A 16,005-nucleotide genomic window follows, 5' to 3' on the forward strand; every position below is an offset into this window, starting at 1 on the left:
AGAATACAAAGCCATTTTAATAGATACAAAACCGATAAACTGTTTTTCTTCACATACAGTACAAGTTGAGTAAGTGTGGGTGTGACACATATGTGAACATTCACTAGCACGTGTGCATCTCTGAAAAGTGCCCTTTCTTTGGTTGGCCATTTTCGTCATGTCCTTCTTACAGCGTCTGTTTCATAGCCAGCAAAACCAGAAACCGATCTGAGAGATCTGAATCAGTCTGTTGTTCTCCAGCCGTGACCTGCTCTCACCCTCGCTGACGGCCGCTCCGTCCTCCAGACACACGGCCTGTCTGCCCTCCTCACCCCACACAAAGCCCATCTCAAGCACAACCAATCAAAAATGCAGGAAAACAGATGGAACGGGAGTGCCGATAATGAGATTGATGGAAAAAAGCAGTTCGGTAATGGAGTTTTTTGTTAAGTCAGTTTTTCAAAGACCTCCAGTGATTCACAGCATTTTATTCATGTTACTCATGCAGTGTATTTGGAATGATGTGGTAAATGATTGTGTATGACAGTTCTGGGGAACTTTTGGTTTGTTTTTGTTCTTGACAGGCTTTTATCATGAAAGTTCAGTGGCCAAGAAATTCTACATAGTGGTGAACTTTATCAATTAATCATGCAAAAAATGTGTGATAGATGTCAAACACATCTGAACATTTTTATTTCATTTTAGTTTTAGTTAGTTTTCAACTTAAATTTATTACAGTGTTTTAATGTAATAATAATATTTTATTTCTGCTCTATATTTAAATTACTATATACACTCACCTAAAGGATTATTAGGAACACCTGATCAATTTCTCATTAATGCAATTATCGAATCACATGGCAGTTGCTTCAATGCATTTAGGGGTGTAATTTAAAGGGGGGGAGAAATGCTGTTTCATGCATACTGAGCTTTTTACACTGTTAAAGACCGGTGACTAGAGGCGAGAGAGCAAATGCACGCTCATAAACACTCCTTCAGCTGCAGATCCACTCATCTGTGAACACTTATGTCATTATAGTCTGCGCCGCGCTCCACTTTATTCCTATGGGTGACATCAAGCGACTTCAACGCTTCAGCACAGCATTCCGGGAAGGCAGCGCTGCATTTGAACCGATTTGAACGCAGAAATGACGGGAAGCTTCACAACATCGCTTCAGTCATGTCGCAAAGTGGATCTCCACCGTTCACTGCTGTCAGGACTTCACCAAATCATACCAAAGAAGTGTGTTTTTGACGGAGCGGTCCCTGCGATCAAGGTTCGGTCCTGCTTTGGAAGCAGCCGGTGAGTAAAACTGCTTCAAATGTCTATGCTGTTGGCTATCGTCGCGTGAGTAAACATCAGTAAATGACACGATCGCGTGCATCTGCTAAGGTTTAGTCGCATACAATAGTCCATAAACCGAATCATGTCATCATAAACTGCGAGTAAACCCACACAAATGTTGACAGGCCACTAAATACAGTACATACCACAGAGACGGACGTCCTGCCGTTGCTGTTTCTCCTGTTCAATTTATTTCAGCCTCCGAATGATTCTGGATCATATCTGTATTAGCTGAGATCGACAGCCATGAGTTTCTCCACGCTTGAGGAGGTCACCGCTTTGTGCATTCGTCATTCTTTAGCTCCGCCCACACGATACGCCTCAAGCCACTCGTTTTTTTTTCCGCAAAGACTCGGTACAGCCTATATTTCTTTTATAAATATAATAAAACTAAAGACATTTCTGAGATATATAGGATGCAATACTACTCTAGAGGTACTCAAGATTGACATAAGATTGACTGAAACTGAGTGTCCCCCCCCCCCCCCCCCCCCCCGAAAATAAATGTGATTTAAGCAATTTTGAGCGTGGCATAATTGTTGGTGCAAGACAGGCCAGTATTTCACAGTCTGCTCAGTTACTGGGATTTTCACACACAACCATTTCTAGGGTTTACAAAGAATGGTGTGAAAAGGGAAAAACATCCAGTATGCGGATGGGCGAAAATGCCTTGTTGATGCTAGAGGTCAGAGGAGAATGGGCCGACTGATTCAAGCTGATCGAAGAGCAACTTTGACTGAAATAACCACTCTTTACAACCGAGGTATGCAGCAAATCATTGTGAAGCCACACACAACTTTGAGGCGGATGGGTTACAACAGCAGAAAACCCCACGGGTACCACTCATCTCAACTACAAATAGGAAAAAGAGGCTACAATTTGCACAAGCTCACCAAAATTGGACACCTGAAGACTTGAAAAATGTTGCCTGGTCTGATGAGTCTCAATATGAATTTACTGATGAATCTCCTTTTTGTAAGTATAAAAATCATTATGTCTATGGAAAGTTCCCATAAAACATAAACACCCAACACATATGTATGTGTGTATGTGTGTATGTTCTCACCTCTGGACACCCTTCATCCCATTCTCCAGCAGGATGCTGGGGAACAAGACCTGATGCCTTACAGATTGCTGCATGCTGCTCTTCACACTCCGCAAACTGCCATCTGCCTTCCTAAAATAAACACACACAATGAGTCTTTCATCAAGCACAGAAGAAAATTCAGAACGGCTAGATGTCACATGACCTGCTGGTGTACTACTGTGACTAACTGGTGACTGTGCATCTGATTAACCAGGATAAAGTTTTCATGCAGTGAGTGACTCTGAAACTGGATCTTGCTGTGTTCATCTAACACACAGTTGCTGTATGATTTATGTGGTGATTCTGGATACGTGCTTCCTTTGTGACCACATACTGTATTCTCGGTTTACGACTAATGTGTGACATTAATCTGATCTCTGAACTCACCTTCCAGTCTGCTGTAACGCATATGCGCTTGTCGGCATGTTGATGGGAAGGCTCCTGAGAGTACCAGGATGTGAATGTGACTGGAGATTTGTCTGACCATTGGACTGCTGGAAGTTTGGCCTCCTTGTGCAAGCCGATCCACACCTTATAGTTGGATCCTGACACAACCAATTATATATTTTGTAATCATTGTAAATGTAACACTATACATATACGTTATATAAACACTATATATTACACTATAAAGTGAAAAACATCCAGCCAACCATTCGAGAGCAGTTTCAGCAGCAGCTCCTGTTGGGAGAGGGAGTGGACGCTGACCAGCTCTGCCTCAAGGGCCTTGCATGCGCTAGAAGAGTTGTCCCAGCTCGACTTCTCCTTCAGGTACCGGTAACAAAACCCATTGTGGTCCAACCAACCATCAGGGCAAATCGTCTCCTTATATTGCCAGTTTTCTTGTAGACAAACAGACAGAGATGATTTAAATATAAATACTACAGTATAGACAACCCTTCAAAAGGTGATTGGTAAGATTTGTTTAATGTTTTTGTCTTCAATGTCTTCAATGTTTTTGATCAAATCAATGATTTCATCAAAAATACAGTAATTATTTTTTTTTTTTTTTACATTTTACTCCTGTGATGGCGGCAAAACTGCATTTTCAGCAGCATTATCCCAGTCTTAAGTGTCACATGATCCTTCAGAAATCATTCTATTATGCTGATAAGCAAAAATCTATCTATCTATCTATCTATCTATCTATCTATCTATCTATCTATCTATCTATCTATCTATCTATCTATCTATCTATCTATCTATCTATCTATCTATCTATCTATCTATCTATCTATCTATCTATCTATCTATCTATCTATCTATCTATCTATCTATCTATATATAACATTTTGTAATATTATAAATACTTTTACTGTCACTTTTGATCAATTTAAAGCATCCTTGCGGAATAAAAGTATTAATTTCATTCAAAACAAACCTAAAAACTTTTAGAATGGTATTGTATGTATTATGTCATTTTTGGCCTATAGGGCTATAAACTATAGGGCTGCATAAATATTATAAATATCTGGACAATAAAAAAATCCCTGTTTTGATTGAAATAGGCAAATGCTTAAAGGGATAGTTCACCCAAAAATGAAAATTTGATGTTGATCTGCTTATATACTTTTTGCAACCTACTATTGCCAAGATAACAGCTCGGAGTATTCTCCTGTAATGACTGATGAGTTTGGAGAACACCTGACAAGAGATCAGAGACTGTTCCCCCATACTGAATCTCTCCAGATCCTTCAGATTCCCAGATCTGTGTTTGGTACCACTCACTTCAGAAGCTTCATTTTGTGCCCAGTGATAAATTTGTGTGTTGATTTTGATGTTTGTTTTGGATCGTTGTTCTGATGGACAAGCCAACCACGGCCCATTATAAGATTTCTAGCAGAGGCCGTCAGGTTTACATTTTTTATCTGTTCGTATTTGCTAGAATCAATGATACCATGTAACTGAACAAGATGTCCAGGACCTCCAGCAAAAAAAATAGGCCTACAACATAAAAGATCCAGTGGTATTTGTAGCTGTGGGCATGGGGTACTTTTTATCCCTGTTTGCACCAAACCCATCTGATGAGTTTGATGCCAAAAAGCTCTTTTTTTGGTTTCATCTGACCACAGAACCAGGTCCCTTTTGAAGTGGTGTCTGACAACTGAATACGCTGGAGTTTGTTTCTGGATGAGCAAGGAGGATTTTTATTGAATCCCTCCTAAACAACATGTGGTGATATAGTTTTTTTTTTTTTAGGCTTTCTGACCCAAGACTCAACTAATCTCTGAGATTCTCCATCTGTGATCCTTGGAGAGTCTTTGTGCACTCAAACGTTCCTCCTCGTTGTGCATTAAGACAATATAAGCACGCATCCTTTTTCAGTCAGATTCATAACATCTTTAGTTGATTTGAACTTCTTAGTTATTGCCCTGGTGGTGTAAATGGAGATTTTCAATGCTTTTGCTATTTTCTTACAGCCACTTTCTATTTTGTGAAGCTCAACAATCTTTTGCTGCACATCAGAACTATATTCTTTGGTTTTACTCATTGTGTTGGATGATTAAGGGAATGGTCTTTGGCCTTTTTGTTTCCTTATATTTATACTCCTGTGAAACAAGACCTCATAGCTGGATAATTTCATGTACCTTGTCACATTGTTGTTAAAAAAATGTAAATATTAATGGGAATATACTTCAGAGATATTTTACTTTAGGGGTGAATCTAGGGGTGCCAATAATTATGGCCAACGTGTTTTAGACGTATTTCATAATGTGATTTCCTCCCCAGTTTCAATTATTTTACTTCAAAGAAAGGTTCGATATTTGTGAATTTTTTTAATAAAAGATCAAAAGGATAAACAACGCACATATATTTTTTTACAGCCATATTTGATCATATTTACCAGCGGTGCCAACAATCTTGACCACCACTGTATACTATATATAAAATGTTTTGGTATCAAGCCAACCCTTGTAAGGAAAAGCCTGATTCTTATATTGATGCGGATGACCCCGACTGTTTCTATATTTACACACACACTGTGAGAATGTGTGTGTTTGTGTGTGTTTGATAGCTAGGGGCAGGAGTTCAGACTCTAGATGGGCCACAGCTGTTGTGCCTTTGAACAAAACTCAGGACACACCCACATTCTTCTCTTCCAGCCAATCACAATCAATGCAGAGCATCATGGAAACAATAGTCCTTAGTCTATCTGACAACATGCTTTCTTCAATAATGAGACCTAGAAAATGACACACGTTTTTACGTAATACTGGCGGTTACATGCTGGGGCTGAAGATGAAACTAGACTAAACTTGAGAAAACAAGGTGGATGAAGAGTCTGAGAAAAGTCAGACACGTTAGAGGGGAAGACAAAAGGCTATTAGAAACGGATGGATGGACAAAAAAGCTGGATTAATGAAAGGCGGCATGAATGAGCAATCAGATAACTCATCTCTTTACCAAGCGGCTCGGCATTCCGACTGTAGTTGGCGGTTTTCTTGCAGATGTAGGGCAAGGCTGACTCACAGGACAGACTCAGCCAGGAACCCTGCGTGGAGTTAAACACCCCACACTGCTGGTTCTGCTGCACCGGCGTGGAGGTCAGATCTGGACAGATCAATGAACAGTGAATAGGACATTTAATAGGTAATACTGCCCATGAAGAACAGTTCTTCTGCTTAAAAACATAAGCCAGCTATACCTGCTGTATGATTGACAAGAGCCAAAGGAGATCCATCAGACCACTGCCATCCCCCATGCTGACTGAGATGGTTTAATCCAATCCAGACCATCACACCCATATCTGAGAGTCTTTCTGGTGGAACACAATAACAACAATGATGCATCTACGAAATACTTCCATGAAACAAAATGTTAGGATGAATGTTTGAGCTTTGATCTTTTCCATCCAATAGTGGAAATATAGAGTGCTGAGGTGCAACAAAACAAGCAAAAAAACTGTGTCTATGCAAATATTAAATTTATCTTATGGTGGTTCAAGTGTTAACTTCACCAGACAAACCATGCTCATATACCATCTCCACAAGCTACATTTAGCTGGTAAAAACAATGGCTATGTTAGTTATCCACCAGTCAGACCAAACCCAAACCAGCATTAACCAATGCATGTCAGCAAAGAAAGGATGTCAAAATATTCTGAACACGCAAACATTTCAGTGTGTGTATACCTCTGATATAGCTCTGTTCACTGGACTGTGTAATGGACAGTAGACTCCCACCCTGTGCTTGACAGGAAGTAAGAGCTTGACTCCAGGTAAGGATGGAGTACAAGTTAAACTGATAACAGGCATTCAGCGCTGGATGACTCTCCCAGAATTCATTGCAGCCTGACACTGAACAAAACACACATAGATAGACTTTATTTGGTTCTTTTAGTTAGTTAGTATCGAAAAGTACACTTGCAGTCAAAAGCTTGGTGTCGGGAAGATTTGTTTTTAAGTATTTGACAGAAGTCTCACCAAGGCTGCATTTATTTGATTAAAAACACAGTAAAAATGTAATGTTGAATATTTTTACAACTTAAAATACCAAAAATTTGGGACACTGAACAAATTGTAAATGAAAAAAGGAATGTAATAATTTACAAATCTTATAAACTTATATATTTTATTCACAATAGAATATAGATAACATGTCATGCCAATTAAAATGTCATGCCAAATATTGGCTCATTTCGAATTTCATAAGAACTACACATTCCAAAAAAGTTGGGACAGGTCGGAAAAGTTAAATGATCAAGTCAAGATGGGCAGAGGATCACCAATTCCCCCAATGCTGCGGAAAAAGATAGTGTGGCAATATCAGAAAGGAGTTTCTCAGAGAAAAATTGCAAAGAGTTTGAAGTTATCATCATCAAAAGTGCATAATATAATCCAAAAATTCAGAGAATCTGGAACAATCTCTGTGTGTAAGGCTCAAGGCCGGAAAACCATACTGGAAGCCCATGATCTTAGGGCCCTTAGACAGCACTGCATCACATACAGGAATGCTACTGTAATGGAAATCACAACATGGGCTCAGGAATACTTCCAGAAAACATTATCGGTGAACACAATCCACCGTGCCATTTGCTGTTGTTGGCTAAAACTCTGTAGGTCAAAAAAGAAGCCATCTAAACATGATCCAGAAGTGCAGGCGGTTTCTCTGGCCCAAGGCTCATTTAAAATGGACTGTGGCAAAGTGGAAAACTGTTCTGTGGTCAGATGAATCAAAATTTGAAGTTCTTTTTTGGAAAACTGGGACACCATGTCATCCGGACTAAAGAGGACAAGAACAACCCAAGTTGTTTTCAGCGCTCAGTTCAGAAGCCTGCATCTCTGATGGTATGGGGTTGCATGAGTGTGTGTGGCATGGCCAGCATACACATCTGGAAAGGCACCATCAATAGTGAAAGGTATATCCAAGTTTTAGAACAACATATGCTCCCATCCAGACGTCGTCTCTTTCAGGGAAGACCTTTCATTTTCCAACATGACAATGCCAGACCACATACTGCATCAATTACAACATCATGGCTGCGAAGAAGGAGGATCTGGGTACTGACCAGCCTGCATATGGCCAGCCTGCAGTCCAGATCTTTCTCCCCCCAAAAAGCATTAGGTGCATCATAAAGAGGAGATGCGACAAAGAAGACCTAAGACAGTTAAGCAACTAGAAGCCTGAAGAATGGGACAACATTCCTAAACTTGAGCAACTTGTCTCCTCAGTCCCCAGACGTTTGCAGACTGTTATAAGAAGAAGAAGGGATGCAACACAGGGGTAAACATGGCCTTGTCCCAACTTTTTTGAGATGTGTTAATGTCATGAAATTTAAAATCTATTTATTTTCCCCTTAAAATTATACATTTTCTCAGTTTAAACATTTGATGTCATCTATGTTGTATTCTGAATAAAACATTGAAATGTGAAACTTCCACATATTTGCATTCTGTTTTTATTTACAATTTGTACAGTGTTTCAACTTACTGGATTTTCAGCATCATTACTCCAGTCTTAGGTGTCACATGATCCTTCAGAAATCATTCTAATAAGCTAAAACATTTCTTAATATTATCAATGGTGAAAACCATTGTGCTGCTTAATATCATTGTGGAAACTATGATAGTATTATTTTGTAACATAGAAATATAATATAGAATAGAAATATTTATTCAACAAAAAAATTGACCCAAAACCTTTGAACAGTAGTGTATAAAAAGGAAAAAAATACATATTAATTTAAATAAGTATGGGATTGTACCTGAATTAGGGCAAAAGCCCCATTTCTCATCTTGATCATAGCGGTTTGTGGTGGCACACCAGAGGTGACGGTCCTCTCTGCCCTCAGAGGTACAATCCCAGAACCATTTATTGTTGTATTTGAAGGGTATGGAGCAGGTCATGCCATGGGAGTTTCCCTGTAGGGTGTGGATGTCTGCCAATTGCATGAAAACAACAGTTACAGAACGCATCTGACTCCGGCTACATCAAATAAACCTCATCAAACAATCCCCTGAATGAACTAGTTAACCAATAGTGGTCAACCAAAATGGGGCATCAATTTACCGCTGACAATGATATACTCACCCTCAAGTCATCCTACGTGTATATGACATTCTTATGAACACAATCAGTTTTATAAAATAAAAATATACCACAAAAAAACTATTTACTAAAGAAAAAGCTATTAAACTCTTCCAGGCTTTATAATGGCAATGAATGTTGCTTTGTTTTTGAAGTCCATAAAAGTGCATCTATCCATCATATAACTGTTCCACACGGCTCCGGGGGGTTAATAAAGGCCTTCTGGAGCGAAGCGATGCGTTTGTGTAAGAAAATGATATGAACGTAACTGGTGTGCATTGTTGTCAGATGTTGCATAAGCATTTTGAGCTGAGAGAGGCACAAACCTTTTTTCCATACGTTTTATACGGAAGGCGATCAGCCAAGTTTTAAATATGGATATTTTCATATGATGGATAGATGCACTTTTATGGACTTCAAAAACAAAGCATCATTCACTGTCATTATAAAGCTGGGAAGAGCCAGGACATTTTTAATATAACTGATTGTATTCGCCTGAAAGAAAAATGTCATATACACTTAAGATGACTTGAGGGTGAGTAAATCATGGGTTAATTTCTTATTTTTGGGTGAACTAACCCTTCAAGTCCTGCTAAAGCAAAGTCATACGGTACAAACAAGCAGAACCATGCAGGGAAAGAAATATAAAACAGTAAACGACCCCGATGACCCTCATGCCTTTTTGACAAGGTCAGTAAGTCCCTTAAAATATCAAATCAACTTTTTTGTTATTGGCAATGCAAAGTTCGTTCAGATTATAAAATGCCATATGGTGTGACTTCCCAAAAACTTAAACACCCACTGTGGTGAAAATCAAGTTTTTAATGTTGTTTATATATCTATAAATTGTTTTAACATGCTTTTAAGACAAACCATGTGCAAAGTCGTTGCTGAGTACTTTCTCCTTAAAACTGCAATGAAAAAAGACGGTTTGTAACGCGGTTTGAAATCGACGGTAAGCAGGGGAGTATCTAGCCTGGATGCCAGCCAAACTTAGCCCCGCCCACAAATGTTTAGGTCGGGCAGTTCGGTCTGGCCTTGCTCCATAGAGGAGTAATTATCCCCGAACAGAAACTGTTTGGACCAATGAAATCATCAGGGCGGGCTTTAGACAATGACGGACAGATGATCAACAGTAACGTAATCATGCACGTCATCAAAGGGGCTTGGATTATATTTTTTCGAATCCTAAACGGAGAGCTTGTTTCTATATGCATTCACCTTCACAATTTCTCTCAGAAATGATGATCATGTTGGGTAATTATTCTGTGTGTCATTAAATTCTTTTATTTTTTTACAACACCGGAAAAGATTGTTTATTCCAGCCTGATACCAGCGCGCGTGCAGACAGGGTTGCCAAGTTTTTACAGCAAAACCGCCAACTACTAGCCCTAAATAATAGCTTCTCGGGGGGGTTCTCCTCTCCGGGGGGGGAAATGTTTGTTATTTTGGCAAGGTTGCCTGCTAAAATTCGCACTCATGGGTCTATATATCACATAATAGTCGCTTCAACCCGCGGACATAGAAACAACCTGCGGGGGGAAAAAATGCGGACTTGGCAACACAGTGCAGTTGAACTCTGTCGACATTTGACAATGCGTCGCTTCGTTGCTCTGATTGGTTGTAGGTCTATCAATTGGTTGTAGGTCTATCCAATTGATGTCTTTCCTGGTTCTGTTGAAACATGCCCCATAATCACAGCCCAATGGAGCAGTTTCAGACTCATATTCTGACTAGAATTGAGTATGACCACGTCAGGCTAGGGAGTATCAAGAGAAGTCAGGTCATTCCAGTATATTTCTCTGTTAATAGGAAAAATCGTGTACATTTAGTAATATAGCGGGTTAATTATGTGTATGATATATATTACGATGTTAAGAACTATATGCCTTTCTCCATTGAAGTTCTGTTGTTCAAAACATTTCTAAGGATGCTGATTTTTAGAAGGCAGCTTTCTTACTCCAAGATGGCGAATGGGTACATGGTTTGTGTACGACGTTTTCAAGGGCATTACATAAAACGCATTCTGATCACCGATTGATCTAACAAGTGATTTTGATACATCGACTTGAGAGTAAGTGAGTGGAGGCGGGGGAAATTTGCATATTCATGATTCATATTAAAGGGTTAGTTCACCCAAAAATGAAAATTATTTCATTAATTATTCACCCTCATGTCGTTGGACACCTGTAACACCTTCGTTCATCTTCAGAACACAAATTAAGATATTTTTGTCAAAAGCTGATGGCTGAGAAAGGCTTCAGAAAGGCCTCCATTGGCATTCAGTACATTTCCACTGACCCGCTCACAAGACCCATAAAAGGCACTAAAGACTTCGTTACAAAGTCCATCTCACTACAGTGGCTGTACCATAATTTTACAATGCGACGAAAATAGTTATTTTGCGCACAAAAATCAAAATAACGATATAATCCACCAAATTATTGACGTGAACTCAACGCATGCGCGAGAATATGACGCAGCTCCGCCGTTTGAATCATAGCGAATACATGACCCGGAAGAGGAGGAGCGCCGCTATCGCGTGAGTTCCAGGTGAGTTCACGTCCGAGACCTACACGGAAGACAATATCTTGGCAGATAAAGTCATTTTTTTGATTTTTTTTTTTGCACACAAAAACTGTTCTCGCCGCTTGGTACAATTATTGTACAGCCACTGTAGTGAGATGGACTTTGTAACGAAGTCTTTAGTGCCTTTTATGGGTCTTGTGAGTGGGTCAGTGGAAATGTACTGAATGCCAATGGAGGCCTATCTGAAGCCTTTCTCAGCCATCAGCTTTTAACAAAAATATCTTCATTTGTGTTCTGAAGATGAACGAAGGTATTACAGGTGTCCAACGACATGAGGGTGAGTAATTAATGAAATAATTTTCATTTTTGGGTGAACTAGCCCTTTAAATATGTCACTTTGGTGATCAAATATTATTGACTACAGGAGTTATAAGGATTTATGTATAATTTATTTAAAAAAGCTTGAAAAATAAAATTTCATTGTTGAAAACAATCATTTTTAAATGTGTGCACTCGCATGTAATCAAAATGTAAGAAAAAAACATGTTATTACTCTTTCCTTTATGGTTACACAGTCAATAAACTGAATTTTCTTCTTAAAAAAAAAAAGGTAGAACATAAAACTTGGTACTTGTGTTTTGGTGTTGGTGCGGAAGCTAATATAGTTATCGTTATGGTTATTGTTCATGGTATGAATGTGCATTTAAACTAGAATTTTACTTTTGCTTTATCGTGGACACTTGTCATTGATCCTAATTTGAAAAAATGTGTCTGAAGATATCTTGCCTTCATAGGGGTAAGCGCATGGCCCTTCGCCAGCCGCCCCATAAATCCTCCACTGTTGCAGAACGGCTTTCTTTACCACCACTTTCGAGTCCACTACCGCTAGCTTATTATTCATCGCTCCGTACAACATGCTGCCCCCACAGCGCCACCACATGGTTGGGAGGGAAACATCACACTCAAAGATGCCCAAGTCAGGCTGCTGCTTGGTCGTGTTGATCCCTAGACATCGACTGGAGCCCAGATTGTAGAGACGGTGCCGGGACACCCATTTCCAAAGCAGGGCGGCAGACGGGGGGTCACAGCTGGTCAGAGATAGACCCGACGAGTCCGCTGATAGGCAACGCTCATGAGGTATACTTTCCAAACGGAAAACTCCTTTACCTGAGTAAGACAAACACAGATGCACAACAATGTTGAATATGGCAGCTTTCGAATGGGTCAAGCTAAAGCATATTTGCTTGTCGTATCTAATACATTTGGGAGACGTGAGGCCCTAGGGTTTTTTGACCAGTGGGAAAAGCCTTTCTTTAGGAGTATTATATAGCCATTTACATGCAGGGCCATGTTAGATTATAATGGCTAGTGATATTGGAGATTCTTAGCCTTTCAGAGGCACTGAGGTATCAGACAGGTCTGATTATGCAGCGAACAGATAGAAAGATAGAGCTGCTATCTCCAGTTTCACCTCCACAAAATGGGGCTTAATATTTCAGAGTTCTCAGAGCCGTCAGGGCTGAGGGTCTTTTGTAGGCGTTGACACGAAAGAGTAATTGAAGATACAGGCCAAAGACAAAGATATTCTCAAACAGTCGAACACACACAGAGTATTCGAAAACTTCAAAGGGAAGTTACGCATTATCCTCGCCATATGTCTGAGAGCAAGAATGTGCTTGAAAGGTCTTATAGGAAGTATAGGATTTTCTTGTCTGGTAGGGGCATTTCAATTTAGATTGTGCTGGGAATGGGAACATTTTTGTGTTAATGGCTTAGTCCTTGACACATACAGTTTTAAATATGGTCGAAGTTCTTTGTGTATTCCACATGGAAAATATTAGAGTCACAGAGTGAGAGCCTAAGTTCTTCTTTAAATCTATGCCCTTTCCAGGAATAATTTAAGGAGACAAATACAGTAAAACCAAAATTTATTTAGACACCTTCAACATTTTCTCAATTAAACTGTCAAAAAAATTCATCTTGATAATGTCAGATAACTTTGATAGACCGGTAGCAATATGGTAAATGGACTGCATTTATATAGCGCTTTTAACATCCAAAGCATTTTACATTTTGCCTCACATTCACCCATTCATACACCGACAGCGATGTCAGCCATGTAAGGCGCCATCCAGCTCATCGGGAGCAGCTGGGGTTAGGTGTCTTGCTCATGGACACTTCGACACTTGGTCAGGTGGAACCAGGGCTGGAACCACCAACCTTTCGGTTTGTAGACAACCTACATGAACCACTGAGCCACTGCCGCCACTAAGCCACTGCCGCCCATAGATATAATATATATCTTTCTAATATAGAAAGGTTTAATAGAAATAATAGATTACAATCAACCAATCAGCTGTCAGCTGTTAAATTTAAGTAGGCAATTAGATAATACCAATTTAGGTCAACAAAGTACAAAGCAATGCTTAATTTTGTTTAATCTGTGGTGTAAAAGGACACATTAGAAATTCAAGAAAAAAACACTTAAGCAAAGGCCAGGTCAAAGTGTCTGAATAATTTTGGTTATTACTGCACATTAAAAAAAAAAAAAAAGTCATAGCCTGAAAATTTTAAGTACAATCGACTTGGATGTTTATGTTATTTTTAACTTAGATTATGTTAAACTGACTTAAAAAAATGAGTATGACTTATAAAAAAAAGTTTAACATTGCTTAACTTATTTTGATGAGTTAAAACAATGTAAAAACACATGTTGTGATAACTTATTAAACATATATGTTTTACAGTGTGTATGAAGTATTTTTGGGTATTATATTTCACAGTTTGCTTTATTTTGCTATCCTTACTTACATAAATGAACTATAGTGTCCTGCATCCACTAGTTATATCTGGTGGCTGAATCATTTTTGAGTTCACTGTATGTTTTAAAGTTATCTTTACCTTTTTTCTTGTAATTTTATTCACTTTTTTTGTTGTTGCTACTTTCATGTAACATTTTCTGTATTAGTGTGTCCAAACAAGATAAACAGAGGAAGATATTTTGAAACATATGTTTTTTTCTATCTGTAATAAAATTAAAATACATGGTGTCTAGTGTTGTTTTGGACCCCACTGACTTTCATTCTATGAACAGAAACAGTGGAACAATCTTCAAAATATCTTCTTTTGTGTCTTTTTATCTCTCATTTAGGCTGAAAGCTTCCTACTTCACCTGAATTCCTCCTAAATCTTGAAACAAAACTGAAAGTGTTCCATGACCCTAAATATCTCAGTGACAGATTAATTATTTGCTATGTGAGTTCATAATACTTTCGGGAACTGCAAGACCCAAATGGAGTATGCAGAGCGTGTTGTTACCGGTCTTAGTGAGCGAGGGTGTAGGTGTGTGTTTGTGTATGTGCTGCTGACCTCAGCTGACTCTGTTTATAACTAGCACTGTGACTCACAACGCAGGTTCCCAAGTAAATGTATAACTGGAATGCAATGCTAGTCACTTTGGATTAAACCATCTGCCAAATGCATGAATGTAAATGTAAATGCACTGGGACTGTAACGAATCAGGCTGTTGGACAAACTTCAGAAACCCACTGTGTCCTTCAGCAGGGGTCATACTTGTGACATTCCATTTATTAGAGGAGAAGTCATGCAGAATTGTACTGTACTGTATTATCCACAAGATTTACCAAATTTTTAGTCTTTAAGGAAAAAATGGGGACAACATGCCGAAATACATGATGATGTATGTATATTGGGTATGAAATATATAAGAAATAATGAATATAAGAAATATATAAAATTATAAGAAAAAATTGAATCTAAATTCTATTAGCTTCTGTCGTTAATTACTCACGCTCCTCATGTCGTTCCAAATCTTTGTTCATCTTCAGAACACATTTTTTTGATGAAATCTGCGAGCTCTCTGACCCTTCATAGACAGCAATTTAATTACCACTTTCAAGGCCCAGACCTTTTTTTAGTAGTAACCTTTGTTACTACTATTGGAGTGTGACTCCAATGGTTAAACCATAATTTTATGAAGCGATGGGAATACTTTTTGTGCAGAAACTCCCCAAAAATAATGACTTTATTCAACAATATCTTCTCATTTGTGCCAGTCTTCTACACTGTTGATGTAAATAGTGCAGCGCCTTCCGAGTTCTACGGCAGAACGGCGGCTCACCATTGGCCAGCTCATGCATCAGCATGCATGAATCGTGGCGCTCATGTGAACAGCGTCGGCCAATGGTAAGCTGGCGTTCTGGCGTAGCTCTGACGTAACTCAGAAGGGCTGCACTGTATTTACTACATCAACAGCGTAGGAGACTGACACATGCGTGAAGAAATTGTTGAATAAAGTAATTTTTTTGTTTTAATTTGTTATTGCTTTATACTTTATTGATTATTTTCATTGCTTCATAAAATATAAAATTAAGGTTCAACCACTGTAGTCACATGGACTATTTTACCAATGTTTCACTACCTTTCTAGACCTTGAAAGTGGTAATTAAATTGCTTTTTATGAAGGTGCCAGAAAGTGCTATAATGTCTTTAAAAATATATTTAAATTTGTTTTCCG

At 38.8% G+C, this 16,005-nt stretch overlaps 1 protein-coding gene across 1 annotated transcript in view; it reads right to left on the reverse strand.

Moving 5' to 3' along the window:
* The window catches only part of pla2r1 (phospholipase A2 receptor 1), a 38,644-nt gene that overhangs the window by 21,424 nt on the left and 1,215 nt on the right, over positions 1-16,005 (reverse strand). Inside the window, exons 2-9 of the mRNA XM_067431382.1 lie at positions 12,255-12,635; positions 8,617-8,790; positions 6,545-6,709; positions 6,058-6,171; positions 5,817-5,963; positions 3,065-3,253; positions 2,799-2,956; positions 2,391-2,501 (exon numbers count right to left, since the gene is read on the reverse strand). Of these exons, the coding sequence (XP_067287483.1) occupies positions 2,391-2,501; positions 2,799-2,956; positions 3,065-3,253; positions 5,817-5,963; positions 6,058-6,171; positions 6,545-6,709; positions 8,617-8,790; positions 12,255-12,635 (1,439 nt within the window). The remainder of the gene's footprint in view (positions 1-2,390; positions 2,502-2,798; positions 2,957-3,064; positions 3,254-5,816; positions 5,964-6,057; positions 6,172-6,544; positions 6,710-8,616; positions 8,791-12,254; positions 12,636-16,005) is intronic.

The sequence above is a fragment of the Pseudorasbora parva genome, chromosome 22 (assembly GCF_024679245.1).
Source record: "Pseudorasbora parva isolate DD20220531a chromosome 22, ASM2467924v1, whole genome shotgun sequence".
Lineage (NCBI taxonomy): Eukaryota > Metazoa > Chordata > Actinopteri > Cypriniformes > Gobionidae > Pseudorasbora > Pseudorasbora parva.